The sequence below is a fragment of the Glandiceps talaboti genome, chromosome 2, assembly GCF_964340395.1.
Source record: "Glandiceps talaboti chromosome 2, keGlaTala1.1, whole genome shotgun sequence".
Classification (NCBI taxonomy): Eukaryota; Metazoa; Hemichordata; class Enteropneusta; family Spengelidae; genus Glandiceps; species Glandiceps talaboti.
In genome coordinates, this window is record NC_135550.1 from 28,728,113 (window position 1) to 28,755,900 (window position 27,788).

A 27,788-nucleotide genomic window follows, 5' to 3' on the forward strand; every position below is an offset into this window, starting at 1 on the left:
ACATCAGTTACAGTAGTGGAACCATTGTTTTGGTGTATTGTCATGCATCTGGTACTCTCTGTACTAATGTGGTGTTTTGTGATATAATGTTGTATTACATGATAATTGTGGTGGTGTTTTGCTATGTATTGTGGAGGTTTCAGGTGTCTGTTCATCATTACCTTTATGAAATCTGTCAAATTTACCTCACTGTAAATCATATTTACCTTTCACCTTCTCCCTGAATCATCGTAGGGTGTATGTCAATTTCAAGTTCTTGACTCTGTCATTGGTGCCTTACATTCCATAATTAACTACTCATATCCCAAAGTCTCCTGTATATTCTGTAATTGTTATCTCATTTGTGCTTGGTTACTGTTTTGTCTTTGGTGTCTTCAATGTTTTTGTCATACGTACACTGTTCCATTGAGAGTGAGAAAGGTGTCTCTGAAATGGACGTAGTGTTGTTGTAAGGTTCATATTCCCACTTTCATCATTTAACCAATATAACAACTTCCTTTATTCCGTTGCCTACCCTTTAGCCACAGAGCCCAGATTGGCAAACAACAGAGGTGAGTGCCGAGATCACCACCCAACCTAGATGGCCAAGATAATCTGTGTTTCTGGTGTCAGTTGCAATACATGTTAATCACTACTTGAAACTGATTCATGTTGTCTCAGTTCATAACATAGTCTTGTACAGTAGAGTTAAAATTCTGTTGCATTGAATACTGATATTGTCAACTTTGTTCACATACATGTAAAATGTTAGTACCTGAAAATGATGTTTGATGTCTTTTGAAGGAATCATCTTATGAGGGTTAATTGAGATAGCAACTAGTCCAGGAGTGTCCTATATTAATGTAATTTATGAAAATTCTGAACACTATGGTCTCCTATGTTATGCATAGGGGACTGCCAACAAGGATTCTATAGGCAACAGACTTTTAATGTCAACTGTAATGTCAACTTTGTATTACGTACATGCTGCCTTTTATTTCCTTTTTTCTTCACACAGTTTATGACTGAGTTGTTGTGGTCTGTTTGTGTCAGTATAATTGTCGTAATTTTGGTTAATAACTTGATCTGATGGCAGATTTTATATTATTTTGATTTTATTTCTGTTGTCTGCTTCCAACTGCTATCAATTGATGTCTAATCAAAGCATGTACCAAAGGGTCCAAAGCTTCATAACACCATGTTACTTATCTCAAAGTGTGACTTTGAACACTAATTCTCATATTTTGTATCCTCTTCTTTAGACTGGACATGATTCTCCACATGGTTATAATCCACGTCCAATTGACATGTCCAACATCACATTGACTAGAGAAATGCAGGTGAGTTAAAGGACCCAATTGACAAGTCCAACATCACATTGACTAGAGAAATGCAGGTGTTCAATCATTATGTGAGTGTATTTTCTCCAACTCACCAGGTTTCTCAAACTCGCCAGGTGTTCAATCATTATGTGAGTGTATTTTCTCCAACTCACCAGGATTGTATCACTTGTGAAAAAGAAATAAAGTGTCAATTGAAATAGTGAGATGAAAATCAAATCCAGATATTCTTCTCATTATTTAAGTCTTACTTGTGTGTATTCTCACAGAATATGGCTGAACGATTGGCTGAAAATGCCCATGATATCTGGGCAAAGAGAATGAAAGGAGAGATAGAAATTAATGGTAAGTTTTAAAAACCTTAGCTGTGGAAGAAAATGAAGCTAATAAACTATTGATATGAGATGTGTTCAAAGTCTCAATGGTGGTGGTAGGACACTGAGAAGAGAGGTACAAAACATTGGTAGGTTAAAGCCCCAACTGATGATGTGTGGCATCACATTGTTCTGCATTGTTTATATTGGGTGGAGTAGTAAGAGACTGGAAAGAGGTGAGAACAATATAATGTAAATTTTCACACTACTGGATTGGTATCACTTTACTAATCCTACCCATATAAAATTAACTGAAATAGTTATTATACCTGAATGATAGTGATAGGAGTAGTGGATGAGAGGTGAGAACAGTATGTAAATTCCCACACTACTGGATTGGTATCACATTACTAATCCTACCCATATAAAAGTAACTAAAATAGTTATTATACATGAATGATAGTGATAGGAGTAGTGGATGAGAGGTGAGAACAGTATGTAAATTCCCACACTACTGGATTGGTATCACATTACTAATCCTACCCATATAAAAGTAACTAAAATAGTTATTATACATGAATGATAGTGATAGGAGTAGTGGATGAGAGGTGAGAACAGTATGTAAATTCCCACACTACTGGATTGGTATCACATTACTAATCCTACCCATATAAAAGTAACTAAAATAGTTAGGATACCTGAATGATAGTGATAGGAGTCTTGGGGAAGAGGTGAGAACAGTATATGTAAATTCCCACACTACTGGATTGGTATCACATTACTAATCCTACCCATATGAAAGTAACTGAAATAGTTAGGATACCTGAATGATAGTGATAGGAGTCTTGGGGAAGAGGTGAGAACAGTATATGTAAATTCCCACACTACTGGATTGGTATCACATTACTAATCCTACCCATATAAAAGTAACTAAAATAGTTATTATACCTGAATGATAGTGATAGGAGTAGTGGGGAAGAGGTGAGAACAGTATATGTAAATTCCCACACTACTGAATTGGTATCACATTACTAATCCTACCCATATAAAAGTAACTAAAATAGTTAGGATACCTGAATGATAGTGATAGGAGTCTTGGGGAAGAGGTGAGAACAGTATATGTAAATTCCCACACTACTGGATTGGTATCACATTACTAATCCTACCCATATAAAAGTAACTGAAATAGTTAGGATACCTGAATGATAGTGATAGGAGTAGTAGGGAAGAGATGAGAACAGTATATGTAAATTCCCACACTACTGGATTGGTATCACATTACTAATCCTACCCATATGAAAGTAACTGAAATAGTTAGGATACCTGAATGATAGTGATAGGAGTCTTGGGGAAGAGGTGAGAACAGTATAAAATTATGTAAATTTTCACACTACTGGATTGGTATCACATTACTAATCCTACCCATATAAAAGTAACTGAAATAGTTATGATACCTGAATGAACCAACAATTTTTAAATGTGATTTAGCTCCTGTTTTGATCATTTTCTTGCTTTACAAAACAAACAGGTCTATTTACGCCAGAAATTTTTATTGGGTTGCAACCCTACGGTATTCATATACAGTTAGTGTCAAGTTTAATAACTAGACATTTAGACCATTGGGAAAGAAAAAAGGGGTGAAAATGAGACCCTATGGTTTCAGAGCTCCAGTAGTTTGAATTTCCCAGAACTTAAATTAGCCATGGTGCCCTTTGTATACCCCAGTCACATGAAGGAAACTGTTACCATCTCAAAATTGTCTGTCAAATGGGTATAACCGTATTGTGGGGTTGTTGTTTTCAGGGGGAGGTGTTCATCCACAAATGGTACCCTATGACATGCTTACCGATAAAGAGAAAAGAACTGATAGAGATTGTGCCCAGGCATTGTTGAAATTCTTACAGGTGAATGCATACAAGTTACAAAGGTGAGTACAATATGTATATAGATATGTGAAATTTATTGAATAAACATCAAAACTCATAGTCCTGTGTTATATGTGAATTTCATTTTCAGTCATTGTTAGTCAGTCATGTCATGGGGCACTTTTTTGCACAACAAATTTTTTATCTCTTTCTAACTATTTGCACCATTCAGAAAATGCAGTTGCACAATTTCACTCTAAGTTTCTCTGAAAATTGACAATTTGAAAGCAATTGATGCAGTTTCTGTCCTAGAATATAGAAAAAGTAACTCCAAATTATTTTCAATTCCTCAAGGGCATTTCAGCTTGCATGTAAATTTTGCATGCAGTTGTTTGCACAGAATTCTTTAGCCCTGGAACTTGATTTAATATGCCTGTAACCAAAAATCATACTTTTTTCTGGCTAAATCAATTTCATGAGTCAATATTCGTAAAAATGAAAATAAGGCAAATCACACAAAGTTATGGATGTAACTATGTTGTCCCTTTCCATTGTTTACTATCTACTTTCTTTGTGTTTTTCATTCTGTCATTCTATTTCTTCATTTTCATTTCTTATGTCATCATGTCCTTGTGTTTTTTGTGTCCAAATAATTGGTTATTTGCTGTTTAATACCCCTCATTGAAGCCCTGAAGAACAGATGCTGGAACGAGAAGAAAGGTAAAGGGAATTGTGGGTGATGTTTGTTTGTTTTCCACTAACCACACACTTTACACCACCATCTTCTCCTCTTTTACCACATCTTCACTGTACTCTGCATTGTTGCATAATTTACATTGATTAGGACATTTGAAGTGTGCGATGTCAAAAAATCTGTTGATTTGAGTGTGACTTCAGTCATAATTATAATTCCTTGCCATAAAATCCAATGCCACTGTAAACAATACTTATTATCAAGAGATAAAGTTTGAATATTGTAAGCCATTTGCTTTTATTATTAACATTTGGTTGTTACAATTTCTCCCTAATTCATAAATTCAATTGGTGTGTAGATAGATATTTGCTCATTATTTTTATCTAAGAATCATACATGTCAAGCACATCTCTTTTCACTATAGGACATATCCTCTCTCCATCCAACCAGCTATCTTGTCTTGCCATCCATCAGCATTGAACTGGTGTTTCTATAGCTTTGATGATCTGAGCATTTATGTAGGATGGAATTCAGTGATTGTGAATAACAGTGTACAATGGCTGTAGATTTCTACAATGGATGGGCCATGGGATGGGGATGGCTTGGGTGGGCCATTGGAGGGGGGATTGCTTTGAGTGATGGAGTCATGGGATAGGGATGGCTTGGGTGAGCCCATTCTGAATAAAATCCGATATAGTGTACACGTCACGATTTCATTGTAGCCGTTACGTTTACTGTCGTTTGTTAGTCCCCATCAGACAAAGTCCAGGACGGGGGACTTATGGATTGGGTTCCGTCCATCCGGAGCCGTTTCTTGGAGATGCCTGGACCGATTTTTTTCAAACTTGGTACAAGGCAACATACTATTGCATACATATGCACGTCAATTTGTTTCATGATACGATCCAATAAGGTCACCTAGCAGCCATTTGTTTGCGAATTTTCCCTGTCCAAAGCCACAACTCAGACATGCTTGAACAGATCTCATTCAAAGTTGGTATTAGGACAGTGTTCTATGACATACATATGTATATTTATTGTTGTCGTGATACAATCCAATATGGCTGCCTGGCAGCCATTTTGTTTGCGAATTTTCCATGTCCAAAGCCATAACTCAGACATGCTTGAACAGATCTCATTGAAAGTTGGTATTAGCACAGTGTTCTATGACATTCATGTGCGTATCCATTTTCGTCGTGATGCAATCCGATATGGCTGCCTGGCAGCCATTTTGTTCGCACAGTTTTCATGTTCCTTAAAACCCAATCATAGCGGGGGACTATGTCATTCTCAATGACTTGTTCTTTTGTGAGCGATTGTTACATACATCTGACAAAATTCTATTGGTATTCCCAAACCAAATCACATACTCTGTGCTCATGCTCTTTTCAAACAGAGTGCTCTGAAGTACTTTACCCATATTTTTGGCACATTACGAGTTTTCATTGGTTTAGTTAATTCACTCACTGCTCTTGTGTGGCTTGGGAAAACGTATGGTATAATGTCAGATGTATGTAACGAGCACTCACAGCGACAGTAAACGTAACAGTCAAAAAGAAATCGCGACGTGTACACTACATTGGATTTTAATCAGATTGGGATGGGATGAGGATGGCTTTGGGTGAGCAATGGGATGGGGATGGCTTGGGTAAGCTGTGTGATGAGGATGACTTGGGTAGGCCATGGGATGGGGATGGGGATGGCTTGGGTGGGCAGTGGGATGGGTATGGCTTCGATGGGGAAGGCTATTTAAAGTCTAAATGTCTTGTTTGAAGACAGAATAACCAGATTTATATGATGTTGTTTGCAAGCATACACTGGGGATGTTGTACTAAGGATTTCAAAAAGGTTCACATCATTATGGGTAAACTTAAGTTTATTTTGTGAGAAAGAATGTTTATAAACTCTATATTCATTGTTATGAGAGAAAATCCCTTCTGATAGAGTTGAAAACAAATCCCAAATTGGTGCTCATGTCATCATTGTTAGGTATGTTCTTGAACAGACTGTCATTATTTGATATTCTTTAAACTTTTACTCAAATTTCATCATATATATGTTCATGACCTTGCATTGGATGTTTTGTATTTGGTAAAAATCAAATTCCCCATATTTTTACTACCATACAGTAAGTTTAGACTATCATGCATCAGGATGGGCTAAATTAGAATCATTCATTTTTATGACAACATCTGCAAAATTGTATGAACATATTCATTTTTTTTAATTCTTTTTTTTTTTTTACAAATTTTCTTGGTCAATCCAGATCAAAGTTGAGGTATTTACTTTTAATAAATCTCCATGTCAGCATGCTGGCTGTGGTTACTTACTGAATAGCTATGTCACACAGCTGTCAGGGTTTCGTAATCCATCCCCTCCGAAAATGTATAGAAGTCTTGATAAAGTATAAGGAATGATAGAAAGGAGTTTATAAACTGTTCTGTACATTGGATGTTTGTAAGGGTAGAATTCTTTCTCTTCATCTAGGAGTTGAAAATGAAGTCTATTGCAATTTTCTCATCTGTTCTTCCTCTTGAATGTGTCAGTGACTCTCAAACCACTCTCTGGTCTAGTGTGTTGCATCGTGCCTCAGAATGCAGTTTTCTGTGTACCAGCATGAACTTGGTCCTGCTAGAAGTTGTCAGTTTTCTTGAATATTCTGAGGTATACTGAAGTTCCAGTACTTTCCTCTACACTGCAGATATGATGGTAACAGACTCCATTCTGTGGGGTTTACAAATTACAAAAATTGAAAAAGTGATAAATTTGTTGTTTTTACTTACAGAGGAAAACAACCCCTTGGTCCACAAGTTAGCAGTTCAAGTGCAGCTATTGAGAAGAGATTCTCATACAACTTGGTGGAGAAGTTGTTACATTATGTTGACAAGGCACATGCAATGAAACCAATCAGAAGAGACTGTAAGTAAATGCATGATATTATCATATCTCACTGTCAGTTCATATATTTGTCAATCTTTTACTCTGAAGACAAAGTTTTATTGTAATAGTGTAACTTGCAAGAAATATAAGCTTAAAGAGCTTTATTTAGGTAAAATGGCAAATTTTAAATGATCCACTTAAAGTGATGTTTCTTAATGAATAGTCCCAATTCATTCTGTGTGTACAATCTTCCAAGGTTATTTTGCCTTGCTGTAACCAAGTTAGTTCAAACTTTGCAGAAACGTAGTTTGTGGTAAAAACACCTTTTGATGTGATCTTATCATGTATGGTTGAAGGACCACTGATAGACAAAATGTCTGAACACATAATCGTACAGCAGAAATTTGTGTTGCAGGAAATTTTGTGAGGGACAGTAAAACCAGCTTTCATTATTTGTGTGTATGACTTCATGAGATTGATAAGGATACAATTGACTCACAAAAACAATATAATGTTAAGTTAAGATTTGATTGATTCTTTTCCGTAGTGCCCAAGGAAGTACGAAGGAAAGAAGAAAATCGGTACAAGTTCTTTGCCAAGGTGTGTGTTTTGTCTGTTGTTAGAACATTTGATACAAGATATTCAAAAAGTGGTTATTACAAGAAAATTGAGTCGTAACCTGCCCTGTTATCCATGACAATGTATATGTGCGATTGACAGCTTGCCCGAGTCTCTAAACCTTCCCCGGCCCCTTCCATTCATTAAACAAGGTAGATATTTGATTGGTAGCTCATCATAGTCTGTAAATGTCACAAGTTCATTCATGTTTATCAGTTTAAATGTTGTCAGCAAAATATTAGTTATGAATTTTGTACTAAGAATGTCACAATCATCATAATGATATCTTACTTTGCTTTTAATAAAGCAGTATGATTATATTTGTTGTTTGTACCATAGATCATTCTACCACTGATAGAGAACTACTTCAAATCACATTGTTCGTACTATGTGGCAAGTTCAAGTTCACCTCAGTCTCAGGGCTATGGTATTGCTGCACCAAGAGAAAAGGATATGGTTGCTAAGTAAGTAGACAATGCTTTACAGATGGTCAGAATATCTTTGTTATTTACAGTAGTTGAAACACTGTTACTTGTTATTTACCAGTTCATTGCTTAGTTCTTGATGTTCTCAAACCTTCATATGTTCAGTGATGGTTTGCATATGCAGACTGAAGACTCCTGCTGTGCAAATTCAACAATTATATATTATCATACGTGCTCTATATTGTTTGATTATTGTGAAATTGTCTTCTTTCTCTGTAGTTTATTCTGTAAATTGGCAGCCTTGGTCAGACAGAAGATCAACATGTTTGGTAAGTTATAGTTGGTGGTAGAACAAAACTGTGTTGGTTTCATGTCAATATCAACCAACCAACCACACTGCATGCAATTATAATAATTCTTTTTTTGATTTCTCTATACTAAACCATATGCAGTCACACTAGTTTGAAACATTTGAAAGATGTCAAAACTTGCGATTTCAGAAATTGAGAATGTAACATTATGTTGTCATAGCCATCCATCTATATTTTGTTCAGAGATATGAACTATTGGGATATAATGTATTGTATGATTAAAAAGTTCTGTCTATGACTTGTTTTTAGTTTACATTGCAGCTTTGTAATATTTCATTTTCATGTATTTTATGCTTACCATGTATGTTTATCATATTTCCTTTGTTCAATTTGTAGGTCGAGACCTTGGACGGACTGTTGATTGTTTACGAATGCTATCTCAGAGCCTGGATATTGGGTAAGAATCTAGCAATGCATCAATACCAGTCTAAATTCCTTAAAGAGACAGAAATGTTGTGTCTTTATGGTGAGAGCAAACCTGGCAATGTGATACAATTATGAAAAAATTGAGAGACAATCAATCAATGAACAACATTTAGGGAAAAAGCAACATCAAAATGATCATGTTGTATGGTTATCATTGAAATGATGTAAGTGAGAGGTTCAGAGTGAAATTTGTATCTGGCTCTGTACATAAAGTACAACTTTGAAATCAAAATAATCCCACCACTTTTTGTGTGGTAGCACCAACCACTAATACTGAAACTGTGTTTTTCCCACTTTCAGGTCTGTTGTGAAGCATAATCCAGACATTGTGAAATTTGCACTACAGCCATTCTTTACAAGTGCTGCTGATGATCTTGCTGCAACACTAGAGAATATCAAGAGTCATGGTAAATTTAGCCATGTCAAAAATGTACAGAAAGGTAGCCATGTTGGATCTTACGTCTCTGGAGTATTACTACCACTCCTGACAACAGTCTTCCACCATCTTGGCAAATATAAATTTGGTGAAGAGTTGTTATGTAAGTTGCATTTTAGTCATATTTCCGACACAAGAGAGAGAAAAATTAATTCCAGTTTAAAATGAAGTTATAGTGAAAATTGAACGGCCCGTAGTTATCATAATAATTAACATATTACTAAATGTAATATCTAGATGTAAGATGACACATTGTCAAAAAAGGTTAGATTATAGTATTTTAAAATGATATTCATTATAATATCTTTGCAAAGACTTTTGAATCAAATTAACAAAGAATAGAGTTGGAACATTTACATTTCTCCATAAGTTATAATGTTCAGAACTTGTTACATTTTTTGCATTTATTAAAGTTGATCATATTTTTTGTCTGAGATAATTGATGGATACAAACCATATTGACTATGAATAAATATGTGGTAACATAGTAATCTCTGTAGTCATAGCAACACTCATAATCCAATGAAATAATGGCTAAATGTTGTGGTATCATCTATCTGTATTGGTTAGTAATTTTTGATCGTCATCACTTTCAGTGGACTATACACAGATATGTTGTTACAAGATTCTGACCACTTTATATGCTCTGGGGGCTGAGAAATCACTATATGTCAACAGGTATGTGTAGTAAATTTGTTTATTTCTAAAAGTATGTATTGCCTTCAGCCACTCTTCTTATGTATGAAATGCAATTGTACTGGAGAACCGACATTGTTTTTACCCACCTATAGTCGAAAGGGGTGGTGGAATTTTTCATTCAATCCTGTCATATTTTCTGCACACTGAGATGATCAGACTTTTTTTTTCTGATGTGGATGCAACGATAAAACAAAGCTGTTGTGTATCAAATAATTAACCATCAAGTCACTCTCAGTTCATTTGAACTGATTTCTTTTCACTTTTTTTGCACATGTTTTTGTTATCATCATCATCATCATCATCATCATCATCATCATCATCATCATCATCATCATCATCATCATCATCATCATCATCATCATCACCACCTTTGTCATCATTGTTGTAACCATTATGATCATCGTCATCATTGTTGTCATTATCATTTTCATCTTCATCACTATCTTTTGTTATCATCTGTCTTTTCATGCTCATAATCATCCATCATTATCATCTCTATAAGTGTCTTCATTCATTTGTTGGTTTACAATTTTTGCAGCGATGAAAGCCTTAAAGAGTTGCTTGAAAGGTAACCCAGATATTCCTTACGCTTCCATCGTGTTGCACCAGGCATGTCAAAATTAGTCAAACAAACTCTACCAGTTTTAATGTGTGTCTCTACTTCTTTGCACAGTGTCTTGATTTTTGTCTCCCATTTCTTCTCTTCCTCTCTTATTCCCTTCATAAAAACTTTGCTCTTTTTTGTGAGTGTTCTGTGTTTGAGTATGTACAATTGCATTGGTTTTGTAGATTTGGTAACTTTGTTATGTCTGTACATAATATTAAGCACATTGAAGAGTGTTCTGTCAGTAGGGATGCACCTTGATTGACGTACCTGACAACAAACTCAAGAATGTCAAATCTCTTTTATGTAAACATTCCATAATATTTCAAAGAAAAGAGGCTTTTTTTGAAGTTGAAGAAAAAACTCATAACAATTTATTTCATGAAAAAGATGGCCTTTTTTACACTGACAAAAAAAAAGCAAACTAAGAACTTCAATGTGGATGTTTTCCTGTATTAACAGCAAAGCTTGCATAATCAAGGTATGTCTTTAGCCTCTTCTTGTATATCTGAGCAGGGAGTCAATTTTTTTCCTGAAGAATTCGAGAATGTATAATTTTCAGGGGACAGGTGAGAGTTCAAAGGTTAAAGTGGAATGCTGAATGTAGAGCCTGACTTTAGCTTTGAAGCATTACTGAACAAATTGGTGGTTGTGTTGATGTGGTAATTTGTGTACTGGTGGTAGATTAGTGTGGATATACATACTCCTTTGTAATAGACTTTAGAAACTTATGTCCATCACTACAGTAAATGATTTTGAAATATTTAAGTTTTACTTACAAACTATAAATATTGACTGAAAACAAAGTTCATGGAGATACAGGTGGATATCAAATACTTTCATTTTAAAATTAAATAGATGACAGCCTTCACTTCATTTTGTTTCTTGTACGTCCAAATCATTATTTTGTAGTGAGTTTGAATGTCATTCTAAAATTATCATTGATGCAACTATCATGGTAGAGGAACCCATCATGAATGATTGTATATGGCAACAGCAACAAAAAAAAGAAAAAAGAGAATAAATAGTAAAATATGAAATGAAGTATAAAAAGGGCACAACAATCATGACAAGTTAACATATACTGTTCATAGAATGTGTACTGATATAGGCAATATTATACTGTAGTACTAGTAGGCAAGCAATTATTGTTAAATATTATGAGGTAATTATGTTTCATAACACTTAGATTACACTGTGTAGTTTATGTCAAGTTTATGAAAATCCAGCATATAGAAGTCAACAAGAAGATTCAAGTGATGTCGTACGACAGACTATAATATACTAATATAAAATTGTGTGCACTATTAAAGTTGAGGTTTGTAAATGTTCACATAATCAAAGTGAATTCTAACAATTAGATTTAAAAGTTTACTATAAAGCACAAAATTATTGTAATATGAAGAGATTATAGTCAGCTAAAATAAGCAAACCCAACAGGTGAGACATGTCCAAAGACTGATGCTTGCTTATTACATGTAAATCATGGTCCATGATAAACTACTGTACATTTTCATTGATAGAAACCGACCAGCCATTGGTGAACTGCTGGCAGCTTTTGCTGGTGCTTTCCCAGTTGCTTTCCTAGAGCCCCACCTAAACAAGAACAATAGAAACTCAGTATGTGGACAAATGGAACAGAATGAAGAAACTGCCAATATGGGTAAGAATAATAGAGTGAATCACTATATGGTATAAATGGGAGGTGTATTGAACACGTGAAGAAAATTTATCAATTTAGTGTTTTATTAGACAGAAATTGTGTCCTCTCACACTAAACACCTTGGCTTATCTTTGAAAGTGTGAGTAAGAACCCCTGGACATGGTTTCCTTCCAATATGTTGTTTTATGAGAAATATTTTCATTTCATTTCATTCTGATGTATGTTGAATATACTGCTAATGTGATTTCAATGAAAGAATGTTTTCATTTTTGGTTTCATATTACTCAGTACACTGGAGGATGTTGTTTGTTTGTTTGTTTGTTTGTTTGATTACAAAGATTAGCAATAAAAAAGCTCTATAATACTGAATAATGTTTGCAATAAAGTTGTTCATTTTCATATAAAAGCTGTTTGTAGTGAATTTATGCTACTAGCTATCTCTCCAGCCCTATGTCAAAGCTGTTTGTTGTCAACTTTGCTACTGTCTGTCCAGTCCTGTTTTAAAGCTGCTGTTCATTGGCAATTTATGCTACTGTCTTTCAAACCCTATAGTAGTAAGCTGTACCGGTTGATTTATGCTGCTGTTATTTAGTCTATTTAGCTATCTGTCTAGTCAAAACAGTTCATGAGTTGATGTATGCTACTATCTGTCTCACCCTATATCAGAGCAATTCTTGAGTTGATATATTTTACTATCTTTCTCACCCTACATCAAAGCTGCTCGTAGTTGATTTCTGTTTCTGTTTCTGTTTCTCCAGTTTGATGTTTCTTTCATCTGCCTAGTTTCATACATTATTCTGTCAACTTACTTTAACTCTCAAGGTTGTCACAACCTTTTCACTGGTGACATTTCCATCTTTCACACTGTTATGACGACAAGAATTAAGCCCCTATCTAGGTTTGGTTGTCTTAAAACGTGACTATTAGGACACCACTACTCAGGTCTACCTTTCTTTCATGTATTTGTGTTCTACTTGTAATTCACATTCTTTTACCAAGTGTATGTACTTTCATTCTCTAGAACTGTTACCATCATATTTCAGTCTCACTGAGGTGTAGAAGTAGTCAGAAATACAAGTTCATTTTGTACTGCTTTACTGCAGGTAACATAATGTCTGTGTTGAACATTCTGAGGTGAAATTATCATTGGCATTCATAAATTATTCTAAGTGTATTACAATCTTTGCATTCTAAAAGGCTATAGGAGATGATTTCAAAGTCAAAAGCTAGAACTCACTGCTACCTATTCTAGTCCTAATCCAAGTGCAACCAAGTGTTTCTTCATCCAGCCATGGCATGTGGAACTGCAAAAAACTTTGGATGAGGTCAGAGGTCAAAGTACAGTAACAGTGGCTGTTGAAATGAAATAAGTGTTACTCCTTCAGTTTCTAAATCTCTCATTCAAATTGTCTCAACTCTCCCTCTTGCCGATAGCCACTTATAGTTCATTGTGTCAAATTTCTTATGTTTATTTTTGTTAGTGGCAAATCAACCTCGGAACTCCATGAATCAGCAACCTAGCAGTAAGTAAAAAACTTGCAAGTCAGACTTGTCAGTCAACATGGTACACTGACCTGATGTGGGACGTACAGTGTTGTCATTCAAGTGTTCAAATTATGGTATCTCCTGTTTTTGGATGGGCCCATTTGTTAGTAAAACTGTATCAAATTAGATTTTTTACATTGTTACTCCAACTTCCAAGGCAAACTCAGGGCTAGTCTGTAAGGATTTTGATAACTCTAGCCAAGACTTGTACTTGGTTGTGGCAAGCTTGAGAGTTTTCTAGCCATGAGAGGACATATTGATATATACCAAGTACAATTGGTGTTACTTTGAAAACAATGAGTGGGGTTGTGTGATGTTATCATTTATTATAATTTTGCTGTGACTGAAATGCATGCACTTTAACATATGATAATGTAGCAAAGCGTTGGGTGACATATTGTGTTAACAAATGATAATATTAAGTACTGTTCTCCACATGTTGGAAGCAGACTGAAAGGAAAGTAAATAATGGTTGTCATGGTTACTGTCACAGCAAACTGAACAGATGGTCTTATTCTGTCTACAATCATTACGTTACAGGTGATTTGACAACAATGATGTCATCAATACCTACATTGGATGACATTATGTCGGAAATAGAACAAATGGCAGGATCTGGTGCTAAGTATACAGAGGCCCCTCATGTCATAGAAGTCATATTACCAATGATTTGCAGGTATGTGGACTCTTTATATTACTTATGGTAATATTACAAATGCCATCATTTGCCATGCCAATATTACAACTTGAAAGGCCACTTTGGAATAGGATTCAAATGTTGTTGTGAAAAACAGTTATTAGGCAGACTGGTATAGAAAAAGTTAGTCCAAAACAAAAGAATGATCCAATGTAATCTTTATTAAAGATAACAGTAATGTAATGATGTGGGATTGGAATGGATAAAAGTCACCCATGATAAATACCATATTTCAAACTGTTGTACAATATCTACATTTCCCTTTTCTCAGTGGCATGTTGTTACCCATACAGACCATTTGATGAACTGTTTTTGCAACTACTGATTATATTTCTTTACATGGTATCTGTTCTCATTTTATGTGTTTTTATTTTAGTTATCTTCCTAAATGGTGGCCAGATGGACCAGATAGCATAGCTAGAAGACAAGGGTAAGACCTATCTCACACTTTTACATGCCCATCAAGTGATCACCGTCATTTCAGTTTAGAAATAATATCCAACTTAACTCTCAGCAGAAAGACAACTTTTGTATGTACAAAAGTTACAACATAGAAATATATTTCACATAGGATAAAGTGCAATCTCGAGAGATGAAATTGATGTAATAGTATTTTAAGCAGTGAATTAAGTCATCAATCCATTACAATTTAAACATTTATTATTGTATGTGTATGTTAGTTTTCAGACCTGCTAAAGTAGTCACGTATCCAAACTGTACCTGCAGTTGGATTACATGGAGAGACTTGAATTGTCTTTTACTAAATGTGACTTCTTCCAGGCTAGCATTGAACTTATCAACATCTCAGTTAATATTTCTGTCCTTTTTGTACAGGAATTATTACACCATGGTTGGATCCAGACACATGAATTTAACACTTGGAAGTGTTCTCAAATTAATTCACAACAACCTTGGAAGTGAAGATGCACCTTGGATGAACAGAATAGCAAGTAAGTCACATCTCACATCAAACATGTCTGACTTGGTTTAAGTCACATCTCACATCAAACATGTCTGACTTGGTTTAAGTCACATCTCACATCAAACATGTCTGACTTGGTTTAAGTCACATCTCACATCAAATGTGTCTGACTTAGTTTAAGTCGCGTCTCACATAAAATGTGTCTGACTTGGTTTAAGTCGCGTCTCACATAAAATGTGTCTGACTTGGTTTAAGTTGCGTCTCATATCAAATGTGTCTGACTTGGTTGAAAGTTTTGTGTGTAGTATTAAGTTCAGTCCATACATTGCAAAAAATTATCATTCAGTGTATCCCAAAATGAATGTATCTATAATGTTTGTACCCAATGCAGTGTCATTTCTACCTGAGGAAAACACACTTGCACTACAATCTTTTGTGCAGTAAGTGAAATTTCAAAGTTTGCTATGAACATAACATGAATTTTCACTACATGATGATGTTTATTTGAATGTGTAGTGTGTACCCTACCCATCTTAACTGATGCTAAACCAGACATGTTGAAGTCTCACTTCCTGCCAGTGGTGGAAAAACTGAAAGAGAAAACGGAGAAAACATCAGCAAGTGAAGATCAGATGAAAAGAGATTTCCCCCAAGGTGGTGGTGAAATGGAAGATGTTGAATTGGCGATATTGGAGGTCAGTGACCTTCTGATCAGTAGAACTACTAGTGCATAGATCATATTCATTCAGTTGTAGTACAGAGACAATTTAGCATGCATATATTTACCTTGTGAGTAGAAGTATATTGTTCTACTCGTTGATACCTTTACTCGGTCTTAAAACTAAACTATTGGTATTTATTCACATTTTTGGTGGAAATTACCTTTCTGTATATGTGATGCTTGTTTGCTGTAAGTTTTGTCCAACCAGTAGAAAAACAGTCAAATATTTGTAACATTATTGAACAAGTGTACACCATAGAATGAAGTGTAAAATGACTAATTCCATTCACTTTGTATTTTGTACAGGCCTACAACTTGATTGTTAGGGACATGTATGCTTTCTATCCACTCTGCATCAAATTTATCGATTTACTCAGGTAAGCAACTATTTATTCTGAGTCACCTTTTCAATCACTGGCGCCCTCTAGTGGTACAATGTTGTAGGGAAATAGATGGAGGAAGTATCTGTCTCCACAAAGAATATTACTGATTCATTGGGATGTTATACAGATTGACTTCACAAACACCTCTATTATGGTATGTCAGTTCAAATTGGTATTCTCAATTGAACTCTTTGAATACTATTATTGTAACCATTATGTACCCCCAGAGGGCGACATACACCATACAGGTCGATTTCCTGATGTACATTTGATGTGTTTTCAAATTTATACATATTGGTACTATATATGAGACCCCTTTGTTCTTACTTCATGCTATCACTGGAGACCAATCATAACACTTACCATTCCCTTCCTGACACTTCCTTACAGAGGTAGCTGGTTAAAAACACCTAGTGTAGATGCTGATTCACTGTTTGATAAATGCTGTGATATCTTCCTGTGTTGGGCAAAGTCAGCTGTAAGTATATTGTTATCTCGTGTGAAAAAGAGTACATTCATTTCAGTTTGTACTTGTGAGTATTAAATAAATTTCCCCAATTTTCTATTAACATCATTATCTTTGACTCTTACAGAACTTCCGTCGCGAAGAACAAAACTTTGTAGCCCAGAATGAAATGGAAAAAGTCATCTTGATGTCGAGTGCTAGTCGAAAGATGTCAATGGCAGGAGATTCATTCAAAATGCGCAAGAAAGACAATGATAGATCATTGGACACATTACAGAACAGCTTGCTTGTAGCATGCCTGAAAAGGTTACTTCCTATAGGCATGAATTTGTATGGTGCCAGAGAACAAGAACTCATTCATCAGGCCAAGCAGAAATTCTTGGAGGTATAGTTGAATGATATCAATAGTTATACAGAGACAAGAGTGAAGCATTTACTTTACTTAATTAATGTAGGCCTTGCTACATGCTAATGAATAGCAACAGGAAAGTTCTATAGCTGCACATGTATTACATTCTTGCAAACCAGAGCTGTTATTTTTTTCCACGACACTGCGAAATAACGGTGCCATAAAAGAGGCTATGGTTTACGATGATGATGTATTAGGCTAGTCCAAATTGTGTGTTGGAAGTAGATGACTTTCAGATTTCTGGAAATTCTAAAGTTCACTATTTACAATTGTTCATTATGTTCCATTCCTTCATTAACAGAATTCAGTTTCCTATATGAGTTACAAATATTACAACTGTGCCATATTTTTTTGACAAAAAATAGGTGACTGCAAAGTATGAAAGATTGGGTGTTTGGTATGAGTGTCACATTTTTTTTATGAGTAAGGCACTTGTTAGTGTGAAGGACATAAAATTAAACAAATAAAAGAATTTTATGTACTTTACATGCAACAACAAATAGCACAAGGAGCAAAAAGTTGTCCCCATGTTTTCCTAGCACTAGTGATGTTCTGCGACTTAATAACCCTCTAGCTTTTTTGTAAAGAGTAACAATAACTTTCAATAATTAGTTCAACTTCACATCAACAGTAAGTTTTTAGTATCTCTGTGATGATTATTAAAAAGCAATAAATAACAACTCTTCTCAAACATTAAATTAACCTTATTAAATTTGTAATGTGTAACTTTCCCTCCACATATTACAGTTAAAAGTACAAAACCTGAAATAAAACATCCCTGAAATAAAACATCGTCTGGCTTGACAGAAGTCTTACTCACACTGCTACATTTTATCGTCTGGCTCAACAAAAATTGTACCAACGGAAACATTTGTCGAACAAGACAATAAAACATAGAAGTGTTAGTAAGATTTTTCTTTATCCAAATGATAAAAAATAGCAGTATTAGTAATTTTGTCAAACCAGCTGGTGATTTGTTTCATGTTTTGTGATTTTAATTGTAAACATGTTTTTTAAACAGAGAGAAGCAAAGTTAAAGCAATATCTTACAAAGTATGTATTGCTGCCACTAACCATGAACTTGTAACTATGTTTTAATTTATCTCTTTCAGAAACTTACAGCACAAGATGTGAATGAGTTTGTGAGAAATTCATTACACATTGGGAAACGTAAAAAACCACCAACTGTAAGAGTTATGCATGAACAATCTTCTCTTTGCTATGTAATCTCTATCTTCATCTTTACATTCTTTCTTCCAGAAACAAACAGAAAAAGATGTTTCTGAATTCTTGAGGAATGCACTTAACGTGGGCGAAGAAAAGGTGGAGGAAAATGATGAGACTTCTGAATCTTCTAATGCACAGCCTGCAAGTCTTCTTCCATTCCTCTCCTGTCTTGCTATCTCTCCGTTCATTCATTCATTCATTCATTCATTCATTCATTCATCCACCCAGCAATACCTGCACTCACGCTCACCACATATAACAACCATGTATCCATATTATCAGTGTCATTCTGCCTCCTTTAGTAGAGATAAATCATCTTTAGCCACACCTGCATCTTGACCTTTGAACCCTAAATTCTCTGCATGTGTGAAGACCAAGTAGAAAGTTAAAGGCAGCATGAACTATGTTGTTTATTGTCCATGTATAAATTGCATTTTCCTGTAAAGTGAAAAGTGAAATTAATAAGATAAACTTGTGTTGTTGTATTTATGTATTTCATTCACTGAACAGAATTATTAAATTATTGGAAAAAATGGAAAGAAGTGTATAGTGAGAAAATAGAGAAGTTGGTGTTTTTTGTTTAAAATCATAATATTACAATATAACAAGGACATTGTAAAATTATTAATAGATGCATCAGATGTGGTGAGCAACTAAATTTACTGTAATTGGTCAGAAAAAAAGCAAAGTTCTGTGGCTGTGGTGAAAAGTTAAATTTAGAAAACTGGACTTTCTAACATCAGTCAGTATTGAGTCTTACTATTTGCTGGTTATTGTCACATCTCTCCAGGGTCAATGGGCAAACAACTGGCAGAGACAGCTGTACAGTAAAATGTCCATGAAACACATGGCTGGTCTGGTGGAACTAACACTGGAGAAGTCAGCAGAAAGAATTCTGAAGATGGCTGAAGTCCTCTACCGGCTATATGTGGTTAGTTTGTCAACAATTTGTATACATTTTTGTAACATATAATGTTGAATTCCATGTCTTCCCATACATCCCAATGTAACCATGGATACCAACTGATCAGATTAAGATATTTTACTGTCATACATCCCAATGTAACCATGGATACCAATTGATCAGATTAAGATATTTGACTGTCATACAGGTTGATCATCCACCAGCTTCTAAGAAGAGTGCATGGCGTCGTTTGATGTCGGCACAGAGGAAGAGAGCTGTCATGGCCTGCTTCAGAATGGTACCATTACATAGCTTACATAGGTAAGTCACTGATACTTTCTCAGTTTGGTCACTTTGAAGAATTGTTATAACTTTGTCAGTTTATATGTAGTCAAAATAACAAGATTTGTCACATGTAGTGTAATAAACATCTTTAAGGCAATCAAAGTCAAGTCAAAAGTATGAATTATTATTAATTTCTACATTATAGATATTGCTGAGGTGAGGTCTTCTCAGAAAAAAAATTAACAGACACAGACACACATACACCCATCCCCCACACTGGTATTAAATTATTGTTAGACATATGAAAATTTATATGATCTTGCTTCATAGACAATTATAAGAATTTCATCAAAACAAACTAAGTTAACATACATATTATTATCTTCACGATGTTCAGCTGGTACTCAATTATTACATTTGTTCTTCCAGGCATCGTGCAATAAATCACTTTTTGCGTGCTTATCGTGAAAGGTGGCTATTAACTGAAGAATCAGCTGAGCATACATTGATAGAGGATCTGACTGTAAGTATGCTCAGAACAAAGAATATTTAATTTCAAGAAATGTTATGTAGTGAGAAAGCTACACATATGATGTAGTAGACAACTTATATGGGTGAAACATTGATTACTCAGATATATGACAAACTTGATCATTTATCAGAATGTTAAATTGTAATGTATGTACATATCAACTAATAATCAAACAGATGACTCAGTTTTTACTGCCACCGTGTGCACTTGCATCAGTAACTCTTGTTGCTATGACAATATTCTTGGATTGCCAAGACCTTCATCAGCAACAACAGTTGCTATGACAATATTCCCTTCACAACAGTTTGACTTAGTTATAAGATTGAGACACCTAATAGAATTAGAATCTATTTTTTCAGGATGTCAATATGTGGATTGTTGTTAACATGGACATAATGTAGATTTAGAATTTACTATGTACAGTATAGTTCATGTCAAGTTGTATTTTGAAATTGGAAATTGATGTCATTATAAACTCCCTGAGGCAAAGCACACAAGCTGAATTATTTGTACAAAGGCTGGGTTAATTCTTGAAGTAAATCCCGATTTGTTTGATACTTGTAGGCTGGCAAAGAAGTAATGGAGAGTGAAGAAGAACTAGTGAAATCACCTGATCCACTTCAGCAGTTGATTCTAACATTTAGTCGAGCTGCTGGACTTAGACAAGAGTAAGTACTACCAAATATCAAGTCATAGAACAACTTACAAAGTTTTGTATGTGCATTTCACTTCATATCCTTCATATGTACATTTCACTGAATATTCACACAGTACTTGCAATTTGTTTCACCTTCCGATAATGGCGATACAGTTTGATGAATAATTGATAACATACAAAGTGAAATGGCAGAAGGGTAATTAAGAGCTATAAATGAACACAAAAATATCCTCTGAGATTAACTATTAATTTTAAATCCTTTTTTTTTTCAGTGGCTTGGAAAAGGATTGCCTCTACATGTCCTTTACTGATATCATGAGCAAGGTATGTCAAATATTTCAACTCAGTCCACAGTTTTGTTTTAGAAATTGTGTTATCCACAACACATTTTTTATCTCATTTGATGGCTTTGAAATATGTTTTGAAATTCTGTATGAGTGAATGATTTGAAGAGGACACTGATTACACAACTCCTTTTTTGTTTATCTTCAGAGTTGTCATGGTGATGATGACGATGATGATGATGAAGGAGAAGATCCAGGTGCATCATTCCAGGTATGTGTGTTGGTCAACTTGTTTGTTTGTTTATTCTTGATGTTCATGCCTTGACAACTTATTTCTCGCTAAGAAAGTAAATGTCATTTAGGGAAGAAAGACACAATGAATTATGGCGATAATAGACATCCGAAAAATGGTTGTCATGAAGACCTGATAACTTTACATTTGTAGCAACAGATCTAACCAAATTCAATGCACAAAACTTTATCCCTTAAGTTCAAACATCATTCTGATACTTAGCTATTCTGATGTGTCTTCCACAAATATAATGACCTACAGCGAGCGCACATTGATATATTAAAAAGCCCTTTCACAGTGACATGCGCCCTCATGAGGCCAAAACACTTAATCATTTGTTTAAAATCACTTGAGATGCAAGATGTGTAAAAGTTTATTTTGATGATGACCTGCAGGAACAAGAAATGGAAAAACAACGGTTACTGTTTGAGCAAGCCAGGTTAGCTGATAGAAGTGCTGCTGAGATGGTGTTAATGGTAGTTAGTGCCAGTGGAGGTAAGATTATATTTGAAAAAGCAGTAAGATTTGAAATTTTCTTTTTATGATTTTGTCAACAGGCTGACATTTCTCATGCTTCAGGATTTGGATATACAGTTTTCTGTATCCTGAAAATCATTAAAGTTTGCATCTTCTGATAAATTGAAATTAAGCAAAGAGAATGCCATTGGTGCTGTTTAATCACCTTATTGCAGATACTTCAAAATATAGCGGAAGTACTATACATTGTCACTGTTGAGGAAAGACTTCAAGTTTGTTTATGGGATTAAGAATTTAAGGTGTAGGGTTTGATTGATTTAGGTGAGAGTGAGTAACTTTAAAACTGTGTTTTATTCTTCCCATCTGATCAGGTCATCGTACAGACATGGTTATGCACACATTACAACTAGGTATATCTTTATTAAGAGGTGGTAATACTGCAGTACAAAGAGTAAGTTTAGTATGAGTGTAATCGTGAACTGTATGTGGTAGTTATTTGTTTTCCACATCAAATCAAATCAAAGATTGCCCTATAAGGATGGGAGAACCTCTGAGGTTCTCAGTAGGATGAATGTTCTGTCACAACTTCCAACTTGCCAAGTATGTACTTTATGATGTGAGTTGTGTAGATTAACAGACATGTATTCGACTTGCCGCAAGTTGAGAAATTTTTTTTTTATATTTGTATATTTTTTATTTGTAATATTGAGATCTGTGAGTTTTGCCAAGTTGATTTAACTACTTTTTTCTTTTGTTTGAAATTAACAGCGTATGTTACAGCATCTACAAGATAAAATGGATGTAGGGTTCTTCACAAGTGTAGCTGAACTGATGGAACAATGCAGGTAAGATTTCACATCAAACAGGAGGATTCCAGTAATTAGAAATGTACGCACTACCTGGACTATAGTCACTTGATGGTTTTACTTGTAAGCTTTACATTGGTACAAATGCCATCATAGTAGAGGGAACTCATTGTCAGAATATCTGTAAATTATTAAGAGTTCTTTGTCAAAGTGTAGATAACATAGTTCTGTACAAAGTGTAAACTTTTTCAGTGTAATGTCACATGTAGTGATTTTAAACAGACAATCCGACTAGAAATCTCAGTGTAGTTGATTGGGATAATATGGTTTAATTACACAGGGTTTTTTCATCTTTTCAGCATTGGAATAACCTGTAAGTAATTCATTACAAAAACTACATTTTGTGCTCTTTACCATTTGCTTTAAATTTGTTTATTCTAGTGTGCTGGACTTAGAGGCCTGTGAAAGATATAACAAGGCTGAAGGCTTGGGTGTTGGATCAGGAGAGGCAGCAGGTAAGTGACAGTTGTTGCTATGGCTACACTTACAAAATAGGCAGAGGCAGTAAATATGGCGATGTCGGAAAATACCATAAACAAGGCGCTCTAAATTGACATACTACATTTTCACAAAGTTACAAACAAAAATGCAACTGCAAATTTGATTTGTTTCTTGGACAGTGCAATGGAAATGTTTCAAACTAGTTTTGTTGTGAAACTACACAAGAGTTGGTGAAATATATAGCTATGGAAACACCATGGCTTGATTAGTTCCTCAGCTGTAATATCAATTGAGAGAAATGAATGTTGACTTGAAATTTCTCATTTATGTTATCATGTCATCAACTACTTCAAACAGGAAATTATGACAATATGTTATTGAAAAATAGCTTTTACTTTTCAAAATCCAAGATGTACATGGAATTAGATGTTATGATAACTTGTTATTTTATGTTGTTAAAATCATTGTGTAATTGATGTACAGTTTAAATATTGTGTAAAGTTGGACTGATTGTGTTAAACCCTTGTCATAGAAATCATTAGACCATATGTCATGTGTGGAGTTGTAGGAGCAGCCTGCCACTGTTCTATAGAAACCACTGCAAATCACAGCATGGTGTAACAGTCATTGGTAGAACCTCCCCTGACCAGCAAATCATATCCTATAGGTAACCAAGAAATGATGTCCCTTAGTATGTGAGTGAAACCAGACCCAGTAGTCAATACATGGACACATCCACATGACCCAGTAGTCAATACATGGACACACCCACATGACCCAGTAGTCAATACATGGACACACCCACTTGACCCAGTAGTCAATACATGGACACACCCACATGACCCAGTAGTCAATACATGGACACACCCACATGACCCAGTAGTCAATACATGGACACACCCACATGACCCAGTAGTCAATACATGGACACACCCACTTGACCCAGTAGTCAATACATGGACACACCCACATGACCCAGTAGTCAATACATGGACACACCCACTTGACCCAGTAGTCAATACATGGACACACCCACATGACCCAGTAGTCAATACATGGACACACCCACTTGACCCAGTAGTCAATACATGGACACACCCACATGACCCAGTAGTCAATACATGGACACACCCACATGACCCAGTAGTCAATACATGGACACACCCACTTGACCCAGTAGTCAATACATGGACACACCCACTTGACCAGTAGTCAATACATGGACACACCCACACAACCCAGTAGTCAATACATGGACACACCCACATGACCCTGTAGTCAATACATGGACACACCCACTTGACCCAGTAGTCAATACATGGACACACCCACATGACCCAATAGTCAATACATGGACAAGCCCACTTGACCCAGTAGTCAATACGTGGACACACCCACATGACCCAGTAGTAAATACATGGACACACCCACTTGACCCAATAGTCAATACATGGACAAGCCCACTTGACCAGTAGTCAATACATGGACACACCCACACAACCCAGTAGTCAATACATGGACACATCCACTTGACCCAGTAGTCAATACATGGACACATCCACTTGACCCAATAGACAAATGGACACACCCAGTAGTTCTGATAGCCAACACACAGACACACTGCACACAACGAACTCTACAATGACTTATACATGATTTACATTCAAATGATATACCCTCCAGTTCACTCTACATGTAATGTCAGTGTATCTAATTCACTAATGACCAATCTATCCTAAGCACCACCACCCACCTCAATGTAATCTGTCTTGTCAGTAATCGTGGGCTTCTATTATGGACATATTGTTAAGTTTTAAATGTTAAATGATTTTCTATGCACAGTTTTTAGATCACAATGTACACGTAATGAATATATTTGTATTTGTTCACACAGTAAATTGTACAAGGTGTTATTAGTGTTGTGTGTAAATATGTCACTGTTTTTATACTTTGATGATGTTCTAACTGCATGTATTGATTTCTTGCATGGTTGTCATTTCTGTTGTCAAAAAAGGCGAGTTCCGTTATGCAGGTAATTGCTGTGGATTTAATTTTAATTTTACATTGATCAACTTTTGACTAAGATCATGTGTATTTTAGTGTGTAAGACTTAAGTCAAACTCTGTCCTATTAATATGATATATTTACCAACTTACTTTTAGAATACTTATATGAACAAAAAGACTATTTGATTACCACATCCAGAACATCCATTTACTTTCAACCAAACATGTCCACACACACGCACACACACACACACACATTCACACGCACACACACACACACATTCACACGCACACACACACACACACACACACACACACACACATGCATTACATACACACACACACACACACACACACATGCATTACATACACACAAACACACACACACACACACACACACACACACGCACACACACACACACACACACACACACGCACGCACACACACACACACGCACACACACACACACACACACACACACACACGCACACACACACACACACACACACTCACACACACATGCATTACATACACACACACACACACACACACACACACACACACACACACACACACACACACACACACACACACACACATTTTGAATCGACCATCAGCCAAGTTTGTCTGAAAGTGCAAATGAAAAGTTCACCATTTCTCATTTTTATCCATGTGGAAGCAATTTTAAATTGGTTGTACATTAGTTGTTTTGGAACATTTTGATTTATTTTGATTAAATTAAAATGACAGCGTTTGCCTTTGTCTTTGTATACTTCATTGATTTTACTTATGTTCATATTTCACTGTACCACTATGCCTACTAAATGTTACAGGCTTTTCTTGGTTGCATTTGTCTTAACACTAGAAAATGTCTGCTATAGCCGTTCATTAGTCTGCACCACAGTCTATGATAACTAATATATGCACCTCACTTGTATTGTTACTAATAAGTATTGACAGAAAAACAGAACCCACAGATGACAAAAATGACTATTTTTTTAGTGTAATCAAAAAGTCCATATTGATGTGATGGGCCACTCCATTTCACACGTGTGCAGACTGAGGGCATACTCAATGAAATGAACAATGATTAGCTTGGACATCATACAGACTACTTCAACTGACATTGCTAACATTTCACAAAACTTACACACCTAACAACACCTTAATGCCAGACTACATTTGATGTATACTCAGGAAGTATCTCCATGGATACTGTAACAAGCCAAGATAGCCTGCCATCTATGCAATGCCAGATATGCACCTTATCTAAACCTCATAATATATTATGCATTATAACATTTCTGACTACACTCTATATCATTCATTGACCCAAAATAATCATATAAAACACCCCATCATACTTACCAAACATATGAAGTAGTCCAGTAAGATGCATGTACAGTGTAAAAAATGTATTCAATGCTTACTTCACATTACACCAAATGCTGTTTTGACCCCTTGGTAGATTTAGACATATTTTCATTAGTCCCTTATAGGGGGAGACTGTTGCAGTGGGGCTATATCCGTCAGTCCATGCATGTATGCATGTGTGCTTGCGAGCGTCTGCCTGTCCGTCCGTGTAATACATCATTTCTCAGACATGCAATATCTGATTTCTTTCAAACCTGACAAAATGGTGACATGTCTTATGGGACATATGCATGTCACTTTGTTTTGCGAATTATGCAAATTTGACCGAGTAACGACCATATTTGTAGTTAAAAATCATTGCTTACCAGCATGACTAAGACACTTTTACAGTAATACCTAGAGACTCCATTCAAGTGTCTACCTCCATATTACCAGGTACAAGCTTTCTTTTAAGACATTGATCTTTGACCTTGACCTTCAGGGTCAATTATCACAATCAAGCCATTTCCTGCCTGTTACAGAGACATTGTAGTGTAATTTGCTGCCAATTTCTTTTAAATCATGTGTTCACAGATAATATAGAGGAAAAATATACACAAAGATTAGTTTTGTGCTCATGTCACATTATATTGAATGTCGGCCATATTTTGAGTAACAAATTACAGTATGTTACTGCATAACTCAAACACTTCAATATGTAGAGACTCCACTCAAGTGTCTAACCCCATATAATCATATACAAGCTTTCTTGTAACACAATGACCTTTGATCTCAACCTTGACCTGCAGGGGTCAATTATCAAAATCAAGCTATTTCGTGCATTTGCAGACAGTCTATATCATTTCTATATTGCCAATTTCTTTCAAAATCATGTCTAAATGTAATGCAGAACACGAGACACACCTGCATTACTTTTGCTCATATAAGATTTTACCAAATGGTGGCCACATTTGTAGTGATCAATCATAATTTACTGCATAACTC

The 27,788-nt window shown here is 35.4% G+C and overlaps 1 protein-coding gene across 1 annotated transcript in view; it reads left to right on the forward strand.

Moving 5' to 3' along the window:
• LOC144453531 (ryanodine receptor 2-like) overlaps positions 1 to 27,788 on the forward strand; it is a 127,762-nt gene that overhangs the window by 79,485 nt on the left and 20,489 nt on the right. Inside the window, exons 68-101 of the mRNA XM_078144844.1 lie at positions 522 to 551; positions 1,242 to 1,319; positions 1,589 to 1,664; positions 3,437 to 3,560; positions 4,186 to 4,218; positions 6,978 to 7,111; positions 7,620 to 7,672; positions 8,030 to 8,154; positions 8,395 to 8,444; positions 8,823 to 8,883; positions 9,213 to 9,451; positions 9,945 to 10,026; positions 10,586 to 10,615; positions 12,175 to 12,314; positions 13,796 to 13,837; positions 14,400 to 14,535; positions 14,933 to 14,986; positions 15,391 to 15,506; positions 15,995 to 16,173; positions 16,506 to 16,576; positions 16,973 to 17,060; positions 17,176 to 17,433; positions 18,718 to 18,825; positions 19,475 to 19,615; positions 19,797 to 19,909; positions 20,303 to 20,396; positions 20,970 to 21,073; positions 21,336 to 21,387; positions 21,556 to 21,618; positions 22,035 to 22,134; positions 22,488 to 22,567; positions 22,885 to 22,961; positions 23,364 to 23,437; positions 25,438 to 25,455. Coding sequence (XP_078000970.1) covers positions 522 to 551; positions 1,242 to 1,319; positions 1,589 to 1,664; positions 3,437 to 3,560; positions 4,186 to 4,218; positions 6,978 to 7,111; positions 7,620 to 7,672; positions 8,030 to 8,154; positions 8,395 to 8,444; positions 8,823 to 8,883; positions 9,213 to 9,451; positions 9,945 to 10,026; positions 10,586 to 10,615; positions 12,175 to 12,314; positions 13,796 to 13,837; positions 14,400 to 14,535; positions 14,933 to 14,986; positions 15,391 to 15,506; positions 15,995 to 16,173; positions 16,506 to 16,576; positions 16,973 to 17,060; positions 17,176 to 17,433; positions 18,718 to 18,825; positions 19,475 to 19,615; positions 19,797 to 19,909; positions 20,303 to 20,396; positions 20,970 to 21,073; positions 21,336 to 21,387; positions 21,556 to 21,618; positions 22,035 to 22,134; positions 22,488 to 22,567; positions 22,885 to 22,961; positions 23,364 to 23,437; positions 25,438 to 25,455 — 3,223 coding nt within the window. The remainder of the gene's footprint in view (positions 1 to 521; positions 552 to 1,241; positions 1,320 to 1,588; positions 1,665 to 3,436; positions 3,561 to 4,185; positions 4,219 to 6,977; positions 7,112 to 7,619; positions 7,673 to 8,029; positions 8,155 to 8,394; positions 8,445 to 8,822; positions 8,884 to 9,212; positions 9,452 to 9,944; positions 10,027 to 10,585; positions 10,616 to 12,174; positions 12,315 to 13,795; positions 13,838 to 14,399; positions 14,536 to 14,932; positions 14,987 to 15,390; positions 15,507 to 15,994; positions 16,174 to 16,505; positions 16,577 to 16,972; positions 17,061 to 17,175; positions 17,434 to 18,717; positions 18,826 to 19,474; positions 19,616 to 19,796; positions 19,910 to 20,302; positions 20,397 to 20,969; positions 21,074 to 21,335; positions 21,388 to 21,555; positions 21,619 to 22,034; positions 22,135 to 22,487; positions 22,568 to 22,884; positions 22,962 to 23,363; positions 23,438 to 25,437; positions 25,456 to 27,788) is intronic.